General features: G+C 44.3%; 1 protein-coding gene across 1 annotated transcript in view; it reads left to right on the forward strand.

Annotated features, from left to right (window-relative positions):
* SYN3 (synapsin III) overlaps nt 1-24,670 on the forward strand; it is a 191,884-nt gene that overhangs the window by 151,313 nt on the left and 15,901 nt on the right. Inside the window, exons 7-9 of the mRNA XM_040559592.1 lie at nt 8,589-8,651; nt 18,463-18,605; nt 22,632-22,706. Of these exons, the coding sequence (XP_040415526.1) occupies nt 8,589-8,651; nt 18,463-18,605; nt 22,632-22,706 (281 nt within the window). The remainder of the gene's footprint in view (nt 1-8,588; nt 8,652-18,462; nt 18,606-22,631; nt 22,707-24,670) is intronic.

The raw sequence follows: 24,670 nt of genomic DNA on the forward strand, positions 1-24,670 counted from the left end.
AAAGAACAAGGCTCACACTCAGCCTCCTCCACTGTAGGTGCCTACAAAAGTTGTCACAACAACTTCAGGGCTCAGAAGAGCTTCTACCAGGGTTCAGCTCCATGTGCAGCCGATGGACGAGGTGGGTCCATGTTTTTGGAGCCTTTGGAGACCCTTACTCCACACATTTATGGCACAGAGAGCTGGAGAGACCACAAAAGGTAGGGGATGTGTGTCCCTGCCAAGCCACATTGGTGAAGGATTTGGATTCCTGCACAAGCCTAAGGGCTCAAAATGCCTAAAATAGGATTTGGTTGTAGAATATGACAAACTGGGCCCATAGCATAAACATTTCTCATGTGAGGTAATACTTGATTCTCTAGGTCAGTGGACTAAAGATACGTGGTGTAAATATTTGTGGCTGCAGGTGAAAAACGTGGCCACCGTGGATTCAGTATGAAACAGTTAGTGAAAATTATCACAAGGGAATGGTGTGACGTACAGCAGCTTTAATCTATTGTGCATGTGATAGGTCTTTCTTTGTTCAACTGAAGTAAAACACTAATGTGGCAGCATACACAGATAGGGCATAACGTGAGATTAAAAACTGCTCTCCTGCTCAGCCCTGTGAGACAGACCGAGGTTGCGTTTACAGTAGCAAACCACGCGGTGCCAGGGCCATTCTCTGGCAATGCTGGTGTGGTCTGGCCACAGCCACGCTATTAAACTGTCTTGGCCTCCAAATATCCTGTAGAAAAAGGCTGCAGACTCATGCTGGTTTTCATGTTGTGCTTGGGAAATGTTAGGGGATTTATCAGTATAGGCAACTCAGCACCATTGTCCTTGCTATGGCATTAATTTACTAGTGCAGGTGTACCCTGAGATACCGGCTGCACAAGGAACACATTCCATGTTCCTCTTTCTTTTATATATCCAAAGCCCCTCATGCTCTGGAGGGCATGTAGTTATCAAGGTTACTTGAGAGGGCTAGTAATTAAGACCACTAACTGTGCTGGTCCCTTGGGCTTTTAAAAAATCACAGAAATAAAGCAGGGATTTTTCAAAGAAAGTCAGACTGTGACCGCCTGGTTCCCTTGTGCTGCTATTTCTATAGCTCTGAGTGCTGAAGAATGGCAAGGAGGAAGGAGGCAATGATCCATTGCCCAGCAGCTTTCAGGAGCCCAGAGGGCATTTGAAATGTTCCAGCAGACCATGGTATCCCGTCCCATTTACCAGGCAACATCCATGGCTCATTGCTCTTCCTGCCCGCGTCTGACACGGCAATGTCAACCAAGGCTGCTCAGGGTCATTGGCACATTTACAGTGGCCTGAGACCTGCAGTGAAACATCAGAGCCTTTTCTGTGTCAGGCAGAGTGTTTCGTGCCGAACGCACTAACAAGCCCAGGGCCCGCTGCTCACTGCACGCTGCCGTAGCTGCATCGCTCCCTGATGAGCTGCAGGTTGTGAAACCACAGCCCAGCCCTCGGAGGGGTGTGATTCTCCTGAGCGTCGCCGTCAGAGCATGCGGCGTGACTTTGTGTAAGAGCTGGGAACCGCATTTGCTTTGCCCTTTGGAGCCAGGAAAGCATCTGCAACTCAGCATGTGGTGAGGTTGGAGGCCCACGCTAACAGGTGAATGATCAGCTTCAGTGAGGCCTTGTTATTCCTGCACTGCCTGTTCCTGAAGGGTTCTTTTTCCACCAAAGCTTCAGAGAAGTTTTGTTCTCACCGTGGAAACCCTAAGCTGCTCATTTTGGTATCAGTGAGAATTCAGTCTGCCCCAAAAAAGGAACAGCCTTCTGAGTGAAGGAAGAGCTCTGTTGGCCAGTGTCTTCTAAACGTTAGGGTTCTTGGAAGAGGGATGGCTTTGAAGACCCCAGCATAACTTCATAAAGCATTTTCTTCCCTCTGTTTCCTTACTGTATCTTCTACCACAGCTGAGGCGCTACATGTTTTCCAAAGGTTTTTGAAAAATGTTTTCTTTTTTTTCCAAAAGAAAATTCCTAGAGAGTTCCCCACCCTGTCCACAGCTGGCACTCGCCATCCCACCCCCTGCAGTGTGTTGATATGGGGAATGGAATTTTCTAATTTGAGAAAAACATGGCAAAAATACCCAATTCAGGTTGGGGGGGGGGGGGGGGGGAAGAGAGAGAACTCCTGAGTTTCCTCTTGATTTTCCTCTTTTCTTCCCACTGCATCCAGCAAAAAATATTTATACAAATTTTTTAACATCAGAACGTATTCACTCTCCTAACAAGTGAGGAATATGGATGGCTTCCTTAATGAAAATGGTGAAAAAGAGTGGCTAAGCAAACCCCCACATTAAGGAATTAAACATTTCCATGTACTCATAATGACCTTCAAAAAACTTGCTTGCATTTTGAGAGGTGGTAATGGGAATTTATTGACCAGCACTGCTAGATGTGTGTGTGCATAAAAGCACACACACACAAGCTATATTGTTGTTTTGCTGAGCATCTGTTTGTCTGGACTTGTTCATATAATTCTCACACTTGAAGCTCCAAGGGAATGAGAATAATATAAAATGCTCACACTCTTATCCTCCAAGTGCTGAGGGAGACCACTGGGAACCCAAAGGATCCTGTCTCAAGTAAAACAGAAGTCGCAGTAACATTAGAGGTGGAATAAATGACAAAAAGTTCTGCTTTGTGCTTAACCCTTTCCACCCATTTCCGTGTCCTGTTATAACCACAGCAAGTGTTATGAGCTCCGAAACATTGGTTTGTGGTTTTTTACTCCAGGACATGGGCACTAAGTTGTGTTGCTGTTGGCCTTTCATTTTTGTGTGTTTTGTGCTTTCTAAAAGCAATGATAAGATCAAAGAATAGATCTGTACCACCCTGAAGGATCTTCTCACACTGAGGCACCGCTGACTTCACTTCGTAGCACAAATTGACTATTGCTGCATCTCCACCTAGTTACTCAGTATGTTCTTTCTGTTTGAAGCTGGAGGTCTCAGCTCCAGTGCTAAATGAAATGAGCAGAAGTCCATCCATTCAAAGCATCTTAAATCTAACCTTTTGCTTTGCACTCGTTCCTGGCCCTCCCATTGCTCTCGGATATCCACGCCTGTAGCAGTGAGGTCTCCTTCAAATTAGTCAATGTTTTCTCCTCACAACCTTGTTATCAGCAGCCTCATTCTTGGCTATTCTCTGTGCCACCTCCAAAAACTTGCACTTGCTTGCTAAAATGCTGGCCTCTGGCCTCACGGTGTTTTGTTTTGTCTGTTAGTTTATTCCCATTTGATTTTGCAAGCGTCCCTTACAGGCTACCCAAACTACTGCTGTCTAAGGCATCCACCTTGCCCCACAGCACTGATTTCATCACTCAGTAAGGCTCTGTAAAACTTATCCCATCCTAAAATGAGGTATTGTCTCTACTTTTCTAGAAGGTGCACTATTGTACACCAGCTGCCACCCCGTCTACCAACCACTGTACTGCTCCAGGTCCTGCCTTATACGATGCTGTCCTGATTCAGCTGTTATTGAACTCCTGTCACAAGTATCTCAGCACTTTTCTCATGATAACTCCTATCTCCTCCAGAGACCTTTGAGGACACCTACTTCTCCTCAGGGTTTACTTCGGCTGGCTTGGAAGCACAGGCCCTCTTCCCCCAGCTGAATTTTTCTCCATTGTGCTGCAATTATAATATAATGACAGACACGTGTGATTTGATGGAATCCATATCACGTGCCTTTAATAGAGCACAGATGTTCATGTTGGCAGCTCTTATTGTTCGACATGTTCCCCTATAGCTGCTTGTTTTTTTCTCACACTATTCCTGATCTGGTAAACAGCAAAGAACAACTTGTCTGTCATACATCGGTGACCACAAACCTCCACGGGGCCACAGTATCAATCCACTGAGCCAGCCATTCTGCATGGAGTTGGTGATTACATGAGCGAGCAAGTGAATAACTGGAAACAATACTTCTTCTCTTCCATATTTTACTAAACAGCCCTGAATTTTGCCACGACTGGCAAGGCCAGCATGCAATCAGTGCTGATCTTCAGCTTAGACCTTCAGTAAGATAGTTCAATAAACATAACGACATCATTTCATGACATCATTACTTTCCTCTACATTTGCATCAGCCTGCTTGCTTTTACAGGAAAACATATATATTCGCTGCTCCCCCGACTTAATTGACACCAGGGAAGTGCCACACACATTACTTTCAACATTCAGCACTCAAGGGCATGAACAACATTCCCATAACCCATTAGGTACCCACCCAGAACAGATTTTGTCATCCTACAAGTAAAGACAGCTAAATAAACAGAAAGGTCAGTTTTAGAGCGTAAAAGCTTGAAAAAAAAAATCACAGTATTACTTCTGGAGGGAAGATGAAGTAAAAGTCTTACAGTACCTTGTGCAATGGGGCTTCAGGCCCGATTGGAAACACTGGACGCTATGGTAATACAATACTGGTGCCAAGAGACTGAAGTTTTAACGTCACCTTTTCCCATCTCCCCAAAACCCTCCTAATATCAACCGTGATGTCACTGCTCACAGGGTTATTTTAGTGTTGATTGGAAAGGCTCTGCAGAAGAAAGAGTAACCCTGGAAACTGGAAGTGCATTGGTGAGGTGGATAATGTGAACTAATGCACAGAACTGAGCATGGCAGAAGGAAACTGAGAGAGGCATTCAGCATTGTTTATGGACTGCAGGACAGTATATAAAATCATAGACCTAAGACCAGCATCTGTTGAGTCAAACAGATTTGCTCCGTGAAGCAAGAGAGGAAAACATTGTACTTCTGTGATAGAAGAGGTTTCATCTAAGATATCTCCCTGGAGATCAATTTATATCCAACTCTTCTACTGCTCCACCAGCAACAAATACAGAAGATATCTGTGTATTTACAAGAAGTACTGAAGACTGTTGTGTTTGTTGGAAAGGAGGGGCAGAGGGTAAAGGAGAAAGTGTCATAGTTTCAGCCATGTGTTTTCAATAGAGGCTAATGTATGCATACCGGCACTCACTTTCACACCCCAGTGCCAAAATACTGATTAACTGCAGAGTTATCTTTGTAGTGACACTACACACGGAGCAAAGCCTGTAAAATCAGGGACTACAATGACATCGATGTCCTAAATGGGAAATACTTCGTGACTCCCCCCTCAGTCCTGCCAAAGGTGGCTTTGCTGAGTCCCCTAATTTAGGATTCAGAATCCTGCTTGATTCCATACACCGAGTTCTAGACACATCTGTAAACCTTGCCATCTCAAGGCTTTTGTGTGACAACATCTGGGAATCAATTTACAGGATTTTAATTCCAAGGGTTGAGTTTTGCATATGAACCAGCACTCTGTGTCTGATCACTGGGTTAGCTGCAGTGCTGCAGTCCGATCTCAAAACCCGCAGACATCATCTATACGAGCCCTGTCAACAATTTATGCACATTTTAAAGCATCAAAGTGTTTTTCCCCATTTCTCCAAGAAAAAGAGCCTTTCCTAAACATAAACAAACACATAGAGAGACACAGACATGTCTTTGCATGATTTTAGTAAAAACATGCTTTTCTTATTAAACTCTGTTATCCTTTGATCATCAGCATCTTCTTTCCCAGGAAATCTATGACTAAGCATGTGTATATACTCATCTTGGGGATCTGCTCTTGTGGCAGTTGTGGCCACGCCCAGAACTTCTCACTGGGTCTGTGTGTACATTGTCCCATACTCACATGTGTAACACATTCTCCCTCCGTTCAGCTTCCCTGTCCATTCATCTGCTTGCCAAGTATGCTGGCTGACCAACTCATTAGCAACAGAAATGGGGCTGGGGTCCCAACCCGTCTATGGTAGAAGCTCACAATGTCTCCATTGAGTGTGGTGGAGTCCACCCCACTTGCACCACTTCAGCAGAAGCATCCTAACTCCTATATCGGGTGGTTGTAGACTCCGTTCCCTTTAGTCCTGTGGATTATTGAGAGCTTTTGTTCTCACTTAACTTCCACACAGACTAACGGCACTCCATCATCACTAGACACACCCATTATAAATTGCAGTGGGTGCATGTGCTGCTCTCTCTTTGCTTCCTCCATAAGGCAGGTTCATATACATAGGAATTATTTCAGTGTGGGGTTTCAGTGGAAGAAACATATTGCTGGCAAGCCCTGTGCCAGCATTTCCCCAGGGCTTCAGCTTCCCCAGTGAGGCTGCCCGCTGCACATTCGGAGCCTGGCTCCGTGTTTCACCCCAAGCCCCTGGCACTGCAGCCAGCCCAAGCAGCTTGTGGCTCTAGCCTGCTCTGGCAGTGGCCAGTCACCACTTGGGATGAGGCAAAGCCTTACGAAGAAAGCTGAGCTCATGTTTCCAAGAAGCAAAGAGAAAGGGAGAGGTTTGAGCAGAGCTTTGCCATTGCCTGTGGTTTCTCCCAGGCTAGCAGTAAACTTGGGTTGTTTATTGGAACCCAAACTTTCTTCGCATGTACACAGGAAAACAGATGCTTCCCAGTCCCGGGCCCCGTGCTCGAGCCAGGCTCCCTCAGCAAAACCCGCAGGTAGGTACACAACCGGACAGCAGAGACACCACTTCCTGCCTCTGGCCACTCTGAGCCTGCGATACTGCATTATCTATCCCGTGCACTTCTTTGCCCCCTTGCCAGGGGCTCGCAGCTTGTGGCTTGCCTTTCCTGTGCGGTGAGAACAGCTGCCGCCTGCGCTCACAAACAGGAGCAGAGGCCAGGCCTTGCAAGCGCTTTGGCTCAAACAATGTGCATGGGGCATGGATGACAAAGCTGGGAAGCAAGCCAGGTCTCCCTGAGCCTGAGCAGGTGGGTGCCCTCCCTGACTGCTGGGTTACCTTTCATCTCCCAGCATTAAAGGCCTGGCACAGTCCATCCACAGTCCTATCTTCAGTAAGCCTCAGGTGCAGCCCCCCCATTTGATTCTCTTATGCCAGCAGTAAATTAAGTTTCAGACTCTTAAAATGAATTAGAGAGGTGAAGGGGAAATAGAGCACAAACTCATGTGCCTGGACATATGCTTATCTTAACTGTGGGGCTCCAGGAAGGCCACCTATCATGGTCTCTCGCTTCTTCCTCTGGCACAGGGCTGCCGGTCACTGCCCGTGCCAGAGCTGTGATATATTGCAGCTGAGGGTGCCCTTCCGTGGAGGGTCCTTCAGCCTTCTGCCTGAAGAAAGTCCCCACAAGTGACACAGGTTGCTTGAGTACATGATACACTCACTGTTTCCCCCTCTTGTGACATTTCTTTACATAAGCAGATGAATAGCAAAACGTCAGTGTTCATTACTAATTTTGTTATTTATAGCAGGCTGCTACAGATGGAGACGGCAGCACCATTCTATCTTTAGGGCGTAGCGCCTGCCTGTCCATACAGACAATTGGTAATTAGCACAAGAACAATTTGTTTATCTATTCTCAAACTTAAATAAATAGGAGAGCCATTTATCTGTCAAAATTAAAGTCCCTTCCATTGCTGGATTTCCAGGTTAACTGCTTAATGAGCAGAGCTCAGTGCTTCAGGCATGTAGGTAAAGACAAAAGTGTCTTATAAAACACTTCCCATCAAAGCAAATGAAATATGCAATAAAAACAATGGGTTATGTACTGTAGGGATAGCATTGAGATCACTAGGATCAGGAGCACACGACACGATAAAGCTCATGGTGATGTCAAGCCAAGACATAGAAAAGGACTAAACAGTACATAGGGAAGGCACGGTGTGAATATCTGCATAGACCTGGTCGCTGTCCTGCCATGTGCACTTCCTAGCAGCCTGTGCAACCCAGCTCTCAGCTGATCTCTACAAGTGACTCCTTGCTTGAGCATGAAACTGAGGAGCAGAAGGGAGAGAGGATACTAGCAGCTCTCCAAGTAAAATCCCACATGTGCACTGAGATGTACTTGCATTGCTCAGATGGCAGAACCCTGCCCAATGTAAACATCACATGAGCCAAGGGAGAAGACATGACATAATTTTTTCTATTTTTATTGCTGATCCCAGCCCTTCTTTGTTCTCTTTTATTCCCTACACCCACTGCTGAAATTAGAGGAGAAAGGGCGCTTTATGAATAGATGGACTTTGTGAGTTGTACCCAAGAGTTGGCCCCTGTTCCCCCTTGCCTTCCCCCACCACTGCTGATGGGAGGGGAATGGGAGCTGCCAAGGGACTGCTCACACTCATGCTAAAGGCCAAAGCAGTTGGTGTGGAAAAAGACACAACCCTCGTCTTTCTTAGAATTCAAATGTTTTCAGCATCTGAATGTGTTCACTTACTCAGGCTTGCAGGTGCAGCTTTTTTACATGCATATGAGGGTATGCACATCCACACGTACACAGTGGGGAAAAAAAAGGAAGGTTTAGAAGTTACTGCTATTAGGCAGCAAAAGTGGGTCAGATCTGAGGAATTCTGCCTGGCCACTATTTCCGACCGTACGGGTCCCAGTGAAGAGCTACTAGCTAATTGTCCTGCCACCTGGACAGTCTTTATTGGACCTGTTTATCTTCCCATTGGCATCCAGGCAGGGCATGAAAGCTACTAAATGAAAGGAAACTATTTCAGATACAATGGCTGGAAATTAATACTAATGAGGAGTTCCTTCTTCTGTCTTTCAGGTCACAACTCCGAATTTCCCTGTAGTGGTCAAGCTGGGACATGCTCACGCTGGAATGGGGAAGGTAAGTAAAAGGAAAAATACATACACTTCAGGAAAGAGATACCTACGTGGCACAGCATCCCTGCGATCGTACCCTGTGTGTGGCCGGCCGGTGAAGGGGTTAGACGTCCCCCGGCCTATCTGGGTGGCTCTGGCTGTTGCTGGGGGAGAAGAGGCCTGCTGCTGCTGCCACGCACTCGGAGACGGGCAGCCATGTTGGCTTGCAGGCTGCTGGGCTGCAGGAGGGGGGTCGTGAAGAGTGGGGGGAAAGCTGGCTGGGCTGAAGTCATTAGGCTCGTCTTTTATGCATTTTCTTCTCTCCCGAAAGTGGTGATGTTGTTTATTCAAGCACCTGCAATGCACAGCTACACCCCATAGCTCTCACAATGAGGCACGGCAGTGCTGGTCCTTCTGAGCGCATTATGATGACCTTATTCAACAAAGTGGGAGCCCTTTAGTTATTTTTTTTCCTCCTTGCTAGGGAGAACAAGACTTTACAAAGCAGAGTGGCTGGTCGCCTGCCAAGGAATCCTGAAAAACAGTTCGGTCCCCAGAAGGACCTGTTTGTTTTTTCCCAGGCTCGCTGGGATCTTTATTCCCCCAGTGAATTACCAGCCCCTGCTTCTGGGGGTGTCTGGGCTCCCTTTTCAGTGAGGCTTTGCCACCATGTCCCTGCTGTGCTTTTGCCTCCTTTCCTTGCACATACATCTTAAAAAAACACCCTCTATCTGTCTAAAACATGGTTTGTTCAGAATTAGGCAATTCTGGTGTATCATCTCTGAATCCAAATGGGTGGTATTTGAACTTTGTGACTGACACCCCTCTCACAGCACTTCCCTAGAGCAGACTGGACTTCCGCCTGCCTCACACTCTCTTTGCCTGAAAATTATACATAGGTACACCAGACCTAAGCTGGGTACAGATTGTTTGCTTGCGCTCCATAAACAGAAATTCTTTCTGGCTTCCTGAATTGCACACAGAAGCTCTCATGATCATTCTTGCTTTGGTTGCAATGCTCCCCTGTCTAGATAGTAGCTGCCAGAGAGGAAGTGGGCTCACATCCCTGGGTAAGTGGTGGAGGTGGCTTACAGAATTAAAGCACATGCATTTAAATAAGCAGGAAAAGTTTGCTAAAATGTTGGTGTTCCGTATGCTAAACACACAGGGGGGTCATTGAATGAGACTACATGCAGACAGCTTAGAGCTGCTTGCAGGGCGAGCTGCTGAACATGTCCCCAGGAAGGATTTCATTAGCAAAATCCGAACAGGACAAACCAGGAGGACGAAGCTTCTCCCTGATGAAGGGTTTCAAGTCCCCCGAGGCCCCGCTGGGTATCTTAGTCCTACTGCAATCCTGGACCTATCTGACTGCTCTGCAATTTCATCTGTAATGTAGGGATGGCTTCATGTGTCTCTCTTGTGCAACAAAGATGCTTGGGTGGCTACAGAAATGAGGGAAGAATCAAAGGGAAGTGCCCCAACCTAAACAGTGTTTCCAGACAAAACTGTCCCCAGAGTATTTAACTGGTGTCTTCTGCACAAGACAGCAGCTCTTTTTCCACCTCTCACTTACTCTCCCATTTTATTCTCTAATGATGTTGATTTTTGCTGTCACAAGTTACAGGGAAAAAGGGTTTCTATTCAGACTCAATGCACAATTGTATGCAGTGGTACTAGGGGGTTACGTAGGAAGTCATTCCAGTTGCAGATAGGCTGACAGCCAGGGTCCTAGAAGAAAGAACTGGTCTGAGGCCAAGTTTACTTTAGTCCATTATGAAATTAGGGACTACTAGGAAAGTCTGGATGTGGATTCGGGTACAGAGTTTTGACACTGCCCTGTTCAATAAATGGGGAAGGTACAGGAAGGAAGGGCTGTTGACCTTACGATTTAGGTTTGGGCCTTCCTCCAGTCACAATCAGCCTGCTGGAAAGTTGAGACTCATTAAATTAGTCTTCTTGAAGTTCCACTTCATTTCATTGCATTGAGAAAAAAGAGACAGAAGAGAGGAGGTGAAAATAAAATAAAGAATAAGTTGATTGGTATAAAAAGCAGGTAACAGGGATTTGTTTTATTTTTAAGACAATAGAGTTCAAGAGCAGGTGGAGCTGATGGAAAGAAACCACAGAAAATGACAGGAGAAATACAGATAAGCAGAACTATGGGTTTTCTAGAAAAACAACAGCTTTACATTAAAAAAAAAAAAAAAAGGAAAGGAAAAAAAGGGAAAGAAAAGGAAGGAACAAAAGGAAGGAAGGAAGGAAGGAAGGAAGGAAGGAAGGAAGGAAGGAAGGAAGGAAGGAAGGAAGCAAAAAGGAAGGAAGGAAGGAAGGAAGGAAGGAAGGAAGGAAGGAAGGAAGGAAGGAAGGAAGGAAGAAAAGAAAAAAGAAAGAAAGAAAGAAAGAAAGAGAGAAAGAAAGAAGGAAAAGAAAGAAAGAAAGAAAGAGAGAGAAAGAGAAAGAGAGAAAGAAAGAAAGAAAGAAAGAGAGAAAGAAAGAAGGAAAGAAAGAAAGAAAGAAAGAAAGAAAGAAAGAAAGAAAGAAAAGAAAAGAAGAAGAAAAAGAAAGAAAGAAAGAAAGAAAGAAAGAGAAAGAGAGAAAGAAAGAAAAGAAAAAAAGAAAGAAAGAGAAAGAGAAAGAAAGAAAGAAAGAAAGAAAGAAAGAAAGAAAGAAAGAAAGAAAAAAAAGAAAGAAAGAAAGAAAGAAAGAAAGAAAGAAAGAAGGAAAGAAAGAAAGAAAGAAAGAAAGAAAGAAAGAAAGAAAGAAAGAAAGAAAGAGAAAGAGAGAAAGAAAGAAAAGAAAAAAAGAAAGAAAGAGAAAGAGAAAGAAAGAAAGAAAGAAAGAAAGAAAGAAAGAAAGAAAGAAAGAAAGAAAGAAAGAAAGAAAGAAAGAAAAAGAAAGAAAGAAGGAAAGAAAGAAAGAAAGAAAAGACAATTATCAAATGTTCTTTTAAGAAACTCAGAAGAGGAACATTTCCAGGAGACATTATGGTGGTTTTAACCATTACAACATAAAAGCAATAATCAATGACAATGAGGAGATTACAGAGGGCTAAAGGATTTCTTTGCATTGGTCTTCAGAAGTAGAGATGACAAGAAAATAGCAGGTCTTTAGTTCTAAATATATATAATAAGAAAAGAGAGAGGTTTGCTTTCGGTTTGGATGAGTGTAAAAAAGTAAGCATTAATAGAGCACCTACATCAGGTCATGTTTTGTATAGAAGCAGTGATTGAAGAAACAAAGGATAAAATAACCAACCTATTAGCCAAAGTACACGTGAGTATTAAAAATAGTACTTACCGCAGCAAACAATGCCAAGATAGAGAGCCATGTACCTGTACCTGTAATGGGTGCTTCAAAGGATTTAAATTACAATCTCATTACCAGAAGAAATTGTCAAAGAAGTACTTACATTTTTCTTTTTATTAACAATAAAATCACATGTAATGGGAGGCACCAAGACTTAGAAGAATGAGCAAAGACTGGAAGTCCAGACACTGTTATTCTTTATTTGTACTGAGGTAGTGGCCAGAAGCCAGACAACCTCTGGACAAAGAAAAGGCCTCTTCCCCAGCAAGCTCCACCATTGACTTGCAGGCAGATTTGTGTCATTTCACAGTTCTTCATCTTCTCTATGTTACGGAACAGAGTGCTATAATGATTACTGCTAATTCATGTTCATAAGGCTCTTGGCACTCTCAAAAGTGCTGAGTGTTTCTTATTTTGTAATAATGGCTAGAAAGAGCATAATTATAATAGTCTGACTATCATTTTCACATATCCTTTGTTTTCACAACATTTTCACTAAATTCATTCACCATGTTTTTTAATGAAAGGGTTGAACAGAGAATCCTCAAACCTAAAATAAAAAATAACTGCATTAGGACTTGTAAGAAACAGGCTCTGTTGATTGTCTTTAGCTTGGAAGAGGACCAGTCAAGGTCAGAACCAAGAAGGGTGGCAGTGTACCAGTAGTGACAGAAAAGCTCTTGCTATGTGATGCATGTATGTAAGGTGCAGGTTGGAGATGAATAAAACCACAATAAAAGGCATCTTTTGAACTTTCTGTTGAGAAATCCAGAAACAACAGCCACTGTGTTGACTTGAGCAGAGACACCAGGAATAGCCTTCACCAAGAGAGACAAAGGGGCCCCAGACAATCTACTCGTCTAAAATCAGGACGTATGCCCCTCAGCCCCTCCTATGACCATCATTACCCCCTTCCAGATTTTTAAGTCACCCCATAGCTCATTGGCACTGGAAGACCATAACAAGTGCTCTGTGCTGCTAGTCCAATATCTTATCAATACAGATGCAATATCAGAAATATTACTTAGACAATACTTTACAATGGAGTTAGCAGAGAAAGACCTTTTTCTTTTCCAGGAAAATCACAGATGGACACTGAGAGGAAAGGTCCTTCCTCACAAAGCACTGAACTGTTGTTCACCCAGCAATTCACAAGAGGTTAAGACATTTTTAAGCATTGTGCAGTTTGAGCCTATTTACCCCAGATGTGGTTGGGGGTCTTTGTTGAATAGGGTGAACACTACAGTGAGAAAGGAATAACGACACTTTTTCCTGACTCCAGATCTCATAATGCCAGAGCGCATTGCAAGAAATAAAGCTCTTAGTGTGTTAATATCTGACATTTGTGTGCTAACATGACCCTTAAGTGCCCTAGGAACAGAGCCCAGCACTGCAAATTCACTCAAAGAGTCTCTTCACCTCTTCCTGATCAGATCATGAGAAAGAAACAACTGCCAGATCTGCAAAGAGAGGAAAAACTGTTTCTATTCATGTGGCTTTATATATATTTATATAAATATAATAAATAGATATATGTTTTTTGCTACTCTTGCTTTATTTTTAGACCTCTCTAATTAGGCCAGTTTAAGAGTCACCTCCTTTCCATGCCTGCCCCATAATTATGAAAACACCTCCCCAGTACAAATCCTGGCTCAGATGAATTTATTACATTGTAGAAGAAAAACTTGTTGTTCATAATAATGTGGTCAGAGTTATTTTCTCTTTTACTGGATGGGAAAGACTTTTTTTTTTTTCTGGTATAAATATAGCACAAACTAAACAGAGCCACTATGTAATGTAAAAATACCACAAGCTTTTTATCAGGAAGGACAGCTCATCACCTTGTCTCTCTCGGGACTGGAAATAGAATGTTCTAAAAGTAAGTGCTTTGAAAACCCAGTGCACTGAAGAGGAAAGGAAGGGGAAAGGGCTGCCTTGGTTTGTCAAGGAACAAATATTTTTATTTACAGAGGACAAATAATGACTTGACATGTAACTTTCAGAACAGAGCAGCCCAATCCCACTGACTCATGTGTGAGGAGGTACCACCCGTCTTGAAAATAGCAAGAGCATCCTCATTTCTTGCACAGCAGCCTGGAACCTTTTGCTGGACACAGAAAATGGTGACTGATCCAGGGTACTGGGGACCAAAGCTGCCAAGACCCGTGGCTGAGAGTAGCTGTTCATTGGGAAGTTAATAGGGATTATAAAGCTGAATGCATTAAAGGCAGCATAACATTTGGAGAGCTTCAGACTGAAAATAATCAGGAAGCGTGGATTCTGTTGTATATTTATTATTTTGAGGTGGGTCAAAGGATTAGCCACATTCAGTTAGGCCTAAACCACGTGTGTGTCAGGTATCTTCTGAGAAGGAGAGTTTAGCTTGGGGTAGAGGGAAGGAGAGACTGAGGAAGCCCTCTGTGCAGAGCTGTTCCTCAAGACACAGTGTCCCAAAAGAGCAAAGTCACTTCAGAAAAGCTAAGTGCAGTTTGAGATGGATGAAAAATCCCAAGCTCTGTGTGGCCAGGCCAGCTCCTCTGGAGGAAAGCACTCAGAGTGTGTATCTTCACAAGCCTACCAAGGCTCACTTAAACACCACAGAGCCAAGCCCAGCCCTGGCTCAGCCTTGGACATTTACTTTGCAGCTGAACCTGTCTCTAAACCCAGTTTGGACAGAGAAACTGCTTCTGCAAGCCATCTCTCAGGTGTTGTGGGATTAACCTGTGAGGCTGAGTTAACTGGATGATACTCAGAGAGGCAAGGCAAGGGAAGCCCTAGCAAACTACTGTAATTATGCCACTTTGGCTGACTTTTTTTTTTTTTTTTTTTTTTTTTTTTTTTTTTTTTTGTGGCCACATAACTAATGAAAGCAAAAGGGCACAGTGAGGCAATACCTGCACTGCTTAGGCTGGAGATGAGCAAGGAGGGCCCAGCCTTGGGATCCTGGTGTGCAGGAAGATGTGGTGTGTATATGAGGCAGTGGATTTGGGGACTACGAGACAGAGGAAGCAGAAGTTTCTGCCCAGTTCTGCTCGGGGCAGTAAGATCAATGTCTCCGGGGAAAGCTGAGGATGGGAACGGTCACAGTATCAGCTTCTGAGGTGCCACCACTGGGCAAAGGGTCGGTCACATCTGTGTGAGCATGTCCCCAGGGATCCAGGTCCCTCTGCTGCAGCCACAGGGAGCGCGCTGGGCACTGCTGGTACCTGGGTGAGAGAAGAGAGACAGAAGGGAAGCAGGGACTCTCCCGAGGAGCTTTCTTGCTCAGAAAAGGCATTTATCAACACGCTGGCCCAAGCTCTTCACAACAGGTCACTAAAACTCTACAGCAAACAGCAGCTGATGGCCCCAGAATGAGCCTATTGCTGCTCAAACAGCCAGCACAGCTAAGCAAACAGGCCGGCAGGGCAAGGGCTCTATTTGCCCTCGCTGTTTGCACTCCTCTATGCAGCTAATGGGATATTGCATTTATCCTAAGAAGGAAGCAAAAAGGAGAGAGAGAGAGACAAAATAGCTTTCTATTGATTCCTTTCCAACTTCTTTCTTTTCTCACTTCTATGTTTTTTTGGCCAACCTGCCGTTTTAGGAGACAGATTTATCCCTTATTAGGTAAACTGGTAACTGTTTGCTCTATAATGATTTTTAACAGTCCTGTCTTAAATAATGCCCTCTGGTGTCACGCTACATACACCCTGCCTTTGGTTATCTCTTTTTTTTCTCTCCTGTTAGGAGAATGGAGATTTTATTGACACGTAAAATGGTTACAAGGCAGGAGGAAATGAATTATAAAAAATGTAAAAGTAGAAAGCTAATAAAATGGTGGACTTGATAGATAAGACAGGAAAATAAATCTAATTTGACTGTAACTGGAGTGCTTCCTGTTTATGAAGTAATAACCGTATCCTAGACTAAGCCAGCATTAACCCAGGACACAGTTGTTATTTTGTCAAATTTGGCTGGCTCTCACAATTAACAAGAGGCAGCTCAAATTTCAGCTTTGGTGTGGTGATTATTTTGATGCCTGGTGGGAAATAGGGCCTTGACCTCCCAGAAGGGGACCTGGTGAGGTGCTTTCTCTAAGAAGTCCACGGGAGGGGCTGTGGCAAGGGCTGGGGAAGACAGCAAAGCTGTTTCCAGAGGATGGCGCAGCAGTGTAGCACCGGGGGAGTCAACTGCTGTGTTCTTCATTTCTTACTCTGCGTCCTACTTACCCAACCAAAAATCCTCCGGCCCATGGGAGAACATGTGCTTCATGTCCCTGTGGGGAGAGAGGAGGAAGGAATGCACCCTTCCTTCCTATAGCACGCCACTTCTTTGAGGAAAAACCTCATTTACGAGAAGAGCATACAAGTCCCTTCTAGCAGTATGATCTAACTCTGGTCTGCGAGGGGAAGCGGCATCCCCTCCTCTGCCCCCAGACCGACACTCTCAGGCTGGGAATGCAAATGCCTCGGCGAGGGCCCAGAGACATCTGTTGCACAAGCGCAGCAGCGCTTTGTTTCAGATCCCACAGAGGTCCTCGTTCCAAGTAGGTCATTACGTAATGGCTTTTGTCTTTCCCCATTGCTAGCGGGATCTGGGAGAGTGTGTCGTAATGCCCTGCAGGCCCTCCTGCCATCATCTCCTCAGGGTGGGACGCTCCCGCTTGATGTCACCCAGCCCGGTGCTGCTCTTATCTCTGCAGCAAAAACACCTGGCCCCTGCCCAGCCTGTGCTGCTCCCCCCAGGATTTTGCAAGGCATACCCAGTTTTGGGGCTCCCCCAGCATGGGGTGCTCCCCATCAGACACAGAGGGCAACAGCCCAGCTAGGAGCAAGGCTGCTCTCCTGCACGATGTACAAAGGTTGCCTTTACATTTCCTCTTTGGGTTTGTTAGTTCTTTTTATTTTTTTCCCCACCCACACACATGCCTGGAGTCCCCCTCTGCTCCTTTTCTCTGATGGCCCTGAATAGTAAGAGCCCAACCCTCACCACAGCGAAAGGGAGGAGGATGAGGGGCATTCCACATTCAGCAAGGGGAGAAGCAGAGACCAGGCATTTTTCTTCTTACTCAGGCATCTAGAAATGGTTACAGGTCAAACTAGCTGCATTTTTCACCTTTCCCACAACCTGTACAGTTCTCAAGAGCTTCTCTGCACCAGGATGTGGCTGCGCCTTTGGCTTCTGTTGTGGCTGAAGCTCACACAAAGCCATCTGAACAGTAAGACAGGTTAGCAACAAACCTGCCCTCTGTTCTCTAGTGAAGATGGCTCCTGCCCTCTCATGGTTGCAGGCAGATATGTAAAACCACTTGTTTGTTCTTCGCAGAGAAACACCAAATACCATTGCATGCATTTCCTTCAGCCGGCTCCACGCAGTCTGGTATCTCCCTCCTTCAACACACACACACTGACAGAACGGAGCTCTTCTGGGGCAGAGCCCATCTGGCTGCTGCAGGCGAGCAGACACTTAGCAAAGCGGGGCTGCCATCCCCAACCGTGATCTCAAGATGTTACAAAGAAAGGAACTCACTTGTTCCCCCTTTTCACAGAGTGCTGGTCTTTTTTCTGCCAATCAACCCGCCCTTTCTGCGTCCGTCCCTTTCTGAGGAACATCAGGGTTTCCTTATGTACCAAGCAGATTTTTCCAGTAGACTAAATGCTGTGGTTGATGGTACAGATGAGGTGATGCTGTCCATCATGTTCTCATTACCAGCTTGTTCGGTGTTTCCCTCCCAAATCAATTAGCTTTCATAGAGATTTAATCATATCATTAGAGCTTCTACTGTTTAGGTCCTTTTTTTTTTTTTTTTTTTTTTTTGGATAAAGTTCAAAGCATTTCTCATGAATGAACCCAAATCTGTAAAAAGCGAGCTTCTCAGAAAAGCTCCAGTTCGTAGGTTATCGCCCTCATCTCCAAGCGTGACTCAAGCCCAACGCCCAACCAGCTGTCCCATGCACGCACCATGGCATCCTGCTCACACAGATCCCCCAAGAATCACGGGCTCCCCCAGAGACAGCCTTTTCCTTCAGAGCTTGCTTTCAGCCAGGAAACCTGCACTTCTCCTCAAGGACAATCTGGATGGGGGCAATGTGAAATGCCAGGGAACGGAAGCCTAGAAGTGGCAGGCAACCAGCTCGCTTGTTGATTTCCTGGCCACCCAAAATGCTCTGTTTTCATCCATCCCGACATGGGAAATAGCAGTTTCAATGTTTGAATGAAGTAATGCCCCTTAAGAGATGAAATTTTTTTTTTTTGAAGCATCATAAAAGCAATGAGCATTAGCAAGAGCCATCTGGTCAAAGTTCTAGCTGCCTGCTTGGTGCCAGGTTTGCCAGGGCTTGTGCGTGAGGAAGGAGAAAGGGGTTCATTTGCTCTGGTCTAGGTTCATCCAGGGAACTTCTCTCTCATGCAATCCCTGCTCTGTTCTCAGCTCTGTGTTTTTTAACAGACATTGTGTGACACAGTCAAGGAAATGACTTCCACTCACAGAGTATTCCTGTTCTTTTTGCACTTGTCATGTTTTTGCTGGATTTTCGGCAATCAAGGTCAAAGTTGAGAACCAGCACGACTTCCGGGACATGGCGAGCATCGTAGCCATGGCAAGAACCTATGCCACCTCCGAGCCATTCATCGACTCCAAGTATGACATCCGAATCCAGAAAATCGGCAACAATTACAAGGCTTACATGTGAGTGCATGGCTATGCCAGGGTGAGACGGGGGCAGGGGTGGGGGGACACATTGCTGTGGACGCAGTTCATTCAGTGTCTGCTCTGGGCAGAGGAGGAGGCTGACTTAATTCCCTTGAAAAATAGCCCTGCTGTTCATCTCCCACCTCTGAACCCAGATCCCTCTTCCACTGATCATCCTCATTACTCACTGTCGGCCCGTTGTTTTGGAAGATAAATCTCCCTCTACCTGTTGCTGAGCTTCAGTTAGTTCCCACTATAAAACCCTGCTGTGCCGTCACCTACCACCCCCACCTCCCCTTGTGACAGGGCTCATCTTACCCAGCAGTTTAGCAAAATCCTCCAGCTCTCAGTGCCCTCTTGTGGGAACTGAGCCCACCACCCTCCCAGCCAGGGGAGGCAATAAAAATGAGGGGTGTCCCAACAGCCTCAGGGAGCTAAGTTTGGAAGAGATGGTTGTAACTAATGGAGCCCTACAGTGTCCAACCCACAGCAACACCCTGTCTTCTCCCCAGCCAGAGATCGTGGCACTGTGTTTACACGAGGGCATGAGGGGCATGCAGCACCGCATACAGATGGCCTCAGCTTGGCCACCATACAGGGATTCCAGGGGCATTTTTCATGATTGCTCCCTGAAGCATACATAGGAGGGGAAGGTGAAGCAGAGGTATTTCTGCAGGTGGCCCAGTGCTCCTCCCTGCTCTGCAAGGTAGTGAGAGAGGTGGGACAAGGGCAACCCTCAGCACTGGTGTGTCTAAAAATATAAAAAAGTGCTCAGCCAAACTTCAGTAGTTGTCAAGCTCAATTAAAGATGTAACCACATGGCTCAATAAAACACCTGTTTCTTCTTACTGCAAACCAGTAGACAAAGCTAAGCCAAATAGCACAGCTTCTCCAGGAATACCACTCCTTATCCAGCCACAAAATTCTGGACAAGTAGACAGCCCTGGCAGTACATTCTTCAGGTCTCCAGATAACATTTCATATGTTACCTAAGACCTGCAACACCGTGAGTTTTGGATCCATGTTTACCAACCCCCAGGCCATATAGCTCTGGCGCAAACGTAGTTACATAAGATAATCAAATGGACCTGATCACGTATTTTTCGGTTCTAGTTGCCTGGCCGGATTCCTGACACAGAGGTATTTAAGTAAACTAGATAATGACTGAGCTGCATTCTTCATGGGAAGGAATTTTGGAACACTCAGCTGCTTCATGTGAACCCAATGAGAGAAAAATTGTTTTAAACCTGATCGGGTCAACAACAACTCAAACTGGCCAAAGGAAGGAAGGTTTAAAATATCCATTAAAATTCCCTGTTCCTGCCAACCTACCCAGCCTTGGCTCCAGAGCCCGCTCCCACACTGCCTCTACATGAAACAAAGGCCCAGTTAGGCTGATCATATCCTCTCCCTGTTTATTATTCGCACTCACCACACTCTCATCCAGACAGGGATCAGAAATAATACCAGATAAAAGAAAGCAGTCACACTAAGAGCTAATCCTATTTGGGAATATAGCTGTGCAAACAAAAATTGTTTGCTAAATGAAATATGTTTTCACACAAAAAAACAGCCATGAATGGGAAACACCTTAATGAGAAATTAAGCTTATTAGCAAAGAAAGCAAACAGCAAAATTCACCAAGTGACTCGCTAACCCAGAGTATTTACTTATATTGAGAGAACCGTTTATGGAAGTGAGCCTGGGGATCGGCATAGCCGGTTTGATCGTGGGCTGCTCCTTCCATACCAGTGTCAGACAGAATAGAAGGTTCTTTCTATGATATTCATGAGTTCCTATTATGTCAGAGGGCAGAGGTAAAAGCACCCGAAATATCAGGGCTCTCACTGGTGTCTCACATAGAAGACTCAAATTCATTAGTCATGCTAGCAAATCTCAGCCTTAAAGCAATTACAGCATGCGTCAGACTACGTGAATTGCTTTGATCTGTGAGCCATGGAATCTACCCAGGATTTCTATACCTTCACCCACACATATAGACTTTAAAAAACCCCTTCCTTCTGAGAACAGACTGTATACCAACATTTCTGCAGAATATGTTTACTTAGCACGCATCTGCCTGAGGGAGGATACTTCAGGGTGACTCATGCATTCCTCTCCGCCCCAGATGTTCAATGCACTTCCTTCCAGCCCATGACCCAAGGCTTGAGTTCAGTTTCCCATTGACTTCAGTGCAGTGACTCCACATTTACACTACTAACAAACACCTACTTAGCCCATGCCTTGGGCCAGTTACAAAACAGCAGATAAGCAGTATGTGATACATGCCTAAAATTCCACCAAATGTGTTGGACCTACGTTGTAATAATGGTGAAGAGAAAACATGAATACTACTCATGTAGCTGAAGAAATTGTGGGAGAAATTATACACCCTCACCCTCCCCCTTCTCAAGTCAGGGTAAAGGGTTCATTTCCAGTTAAGACTTTGAATTTCCTTGTAAAACTGTATAGCTGTGGTTTGGTTTTCTCACAGATGGCTCAACTGCTTACATTTGGTATGCCAGGTACATTTTCTGAACACTGATATTCAATCATCTTGTTACTAATCAGATTCCAGGAGTTCTCATCAGTGCTAATGGGATTCTAGGTGCCACCTGCCGCTATGATGGCATCTATATGATAATAAAGCATCGGTCTTCCCATTATAGAACTGAAAAACGTAATCCTAAGAATCACATATCAAAAGAAAAAGAGATTTGAACACTGTCCTTACAGGGTATCGAGGACTCACAACAACCAAACCTCAAGGAGGGATCCATACTTTTGCTTAGAAAGTAGGGCGGGAAGGTGGATGTTGGGTGAAGGTAACAAAAGGCAAGAGTCAACTATATGAAAACACAATTATTCAAAACAGTAATTAGGCTCCTTTGGCCCTCCTCCCACTCCTTTAAATATGGGTTACAAAGACTATTTAAATTTCACAGCAACTATACATACCACTTAAGAAGAGAAATCAGAAAAAGGACACCAGGCTATCCTTCACCAGAATAAAAGGAAACCCTGTGTATCAGCTATAATGATCCAGGTTTACAGTCCAGCAGGACATCAGTATTATGACTGTTCCATATAGTCTTACAAGTTCAAAGTATCACTTCTACATCATGCTGAAAAGGTGACGGAAGTGGTAGGGAGGGTTCCAAAACCTCCTGTTGAAAACGCTTGATCATACTCCCCTCCTAAATCTCTGCCTAAATATCTTTCAACGTAGAGATTCTCCCTGGATGTATGCTGTCAGCTTGTTGACTTTTCTTAGATTGTACACTGTGCCAGAATTATCTGGACAGTGTTGTCAAAGCAAGCTGTCCAAAGTCTGCCCTGTGCCTAGGGTCAAGGAAAGGAAATTTTTATCCCTTAATGGATGATGGTGAAACTCAACATCTGCCAGCAACAGTACCATTTGGGGGAAATTAATCATCAGTTGCAGCTAATGAGACTCCAACCATTTTGCAATTGTAAATTCTCCAAGTCCAAACATAGTAAGCCACAGTAAGATCAATGAAAATTCAGTGGGAAAGAGGATATAAGCATATTTCCTAAGATACCTGTACAACTGAAGTCAAAGTTAGGGAGACCTGAGTGTTAGAACTGACATTTGTGGAACTGCTTAGTCAGATGTTTGCACAGAGTGTTGCTCTGCCACAGACGGAGGATGCTACGATGGCAGAACACAAGGGTGATTATCCCGGAGACCTTCTACCAACATTTCAGCTCTCCTAGGTCAGATATATAAAGAAAGAAAGTACTCACAGAGCTTGATGTGTACTCAAGACTCCTTGGAGGTTTCCCTGCCTAACTCCTCACTCAGCCTTTCATGAGTTTGAACAACGTATCCTGTATGGAGTGTTGTTGAGGCAGGATTTGGAAAGATTTCTATGAGGAAGTACCTCACCTCATCCCGTCCTGTACAAGCACTGAGTCAAGAATGAGGACTACAGTATGAGGGAGGATGGGGCAGGGATGTATTTTCATGTTCATGGTTATGTTTTTGGTTTGTTTTCCTAGGAGGACATCTATCTCTGGAAACTGGAAGGCAAACACAGGCTCTGCGATGCTGGAACAGATTGCAATGACAGAGAGGTAAGGAAGAGGGTTTCAAGACAGTACTAGCTATTCTTGGGTTAGAAGGGAGGAACTGTATTTTAGACTTCAGTTCATTGATAGAACTGGTAAGTGAGGTCTCCCGGGAGGCCGGATAAAGGAGTTTAAAAGACCAAATATTTCCTTAAAAAAATACTAGGGGCACAAAGGCAAACTGTCCTGTTTTGGAGAACAGACTGGAAGTACAGCTAGGGAGCAACATTGCTAAATCATTAGATCTTTAGTGAATTTAGCCACAGGAAACAAGACCAGCATACTAAGGTCAAGCACACAAGCACAAACATGTAGGGATAAAATCAGAAAGGTCACAGTGCAAAATAAGAAGTAACAAGAAGTTATTCTAAGTACATTACTAATGAGAGGCGCACACAGAAAAAGTGTTTTTCTGCTGCTCAACAGAGAGAAAAATCTGTCAGCTGAAGCGCTGAAAGCACTAGTCTTCCAAAAGTGGACACTGTTTTAGCTAAGGTCTCACTGCTGAACAGGGGAGAAGGAACTGCCTCATGCATCTTTCACACTAAACTTTGCAGATGGTACTTCCATATATTCAAATCACTGTGATATTTGCTAATATTGCAACTGTGTGATATTGTTGACTCATGGTAACTTAGGCTTTGCTGCATAACCCAACCCCTTTTCTACAGAACCGCTATCAAGTCACTTGTTCTCCATCCTGTTTTTTAAGTAGATTATTCATAGATTTATAGAATCTATGAATATAAAATTAAATATAATTAATTATATAAATATAAAATAGAAATATAATAAATATATGGCTAAAAATTATGACTAAATATAAAATAGAAATTAATTCTATAGAATTAATAATACATGTGTACTCACTCATCTCTAGTGAATCTAAGATTTTTTTCAGACTATATCTCCAATTCCCAATGATCTTAGTATCATGGTTAATTCTGACTCTGTCCAGGTTTGGGCACCACATTTGAAGAAATATAGCAATTGAGTTAAAGAGGTCACAGGATAATAAAGGAAATGCTCAGAGGAGAAAAGAGAGCCTATAAGAAAAATATGCAACAATTGCTTACGAAGTTTTTTACCTTTTCCAGTTGCAGACCACTGATATTTTTTTTTCAGTAGAGGTGTGCACTCTTGCATAATGAATGTATGTCTACAGTGCAGAGGTTCACTTTCCTTCGTTAGCTTTCAAAGAGCTGGAAGAAGTTGTCCACAAGCTGAACGCTACTGCATCCCAAAGATGAAAACATTTAGAGCACAAAGTCTTTGAATATAGGAAAGGCTGCTAATAGGGCATTACCCACACTTTATATTGCTAGTACAAAGCTGTAAGAAATAATAGGTTTAAACTATAGTAGAAAAGGTTCATTTGGGCATAGGAAATATTTCTTAACAGTAAGGATAACACAGAACAGAAATGGATTGCCTGGAGGGGAAGGGGAATTTGTGTCCTCTTTCAGACTAGGTTAGAGAAATGCCTCCTCTTTTGGGTATATGAGTTGTGCAGGTGATCATATAAGGTCCTTTCTGCAACTTTTGTTCCGTGAGACCGGGAAACCAAGCCAAGCACCTAATCTGATGCTGTAGGTGACTCTGCAAAATGCTAATATGACTATGGGAACTGGACATTATTACGTATCCTGGTTGTTTTACAACACAGCTGAAGCCAGAGAGAAGGGCAGACATTCCCCAATTGCAGTGTTGCAGGATTAAAGCCCAGATTCCTGCTAACCTAGCGAGCTGAATTTTGAAGGTTCAGTTTATAGAGGTCGTTCCCCAATTCACTGTACTAGCCCTATCTAGCCACAAATGCAGCAAAAACCATTGAAATCTGTGAGTCATCAGTGCATGCAACAAGGCAGGAGTTTTGCTGAGTAGAAGCAAACTGTAGTTTTGTAGTAGTGCCTATTGTAGTTTTGTAGTAGTACCTACTGTACTGAACAGTAGCCCAGAGGACTGACATC

Source organism: Cygnus olor, chromosome 1 (genome assembly GCF_009769625.2).
Source record: "Cygnus olor isolate bCygOlo1 chromosome 1, bCygOlo1.pri.v2, whole genome shotgun sequence".
NCBI classification, from domain to species: Eukaryota; Metazoa; Chordata; class Aves; order Anseriformes; family Anatidae; genus Cygnus; species Cygnus olor.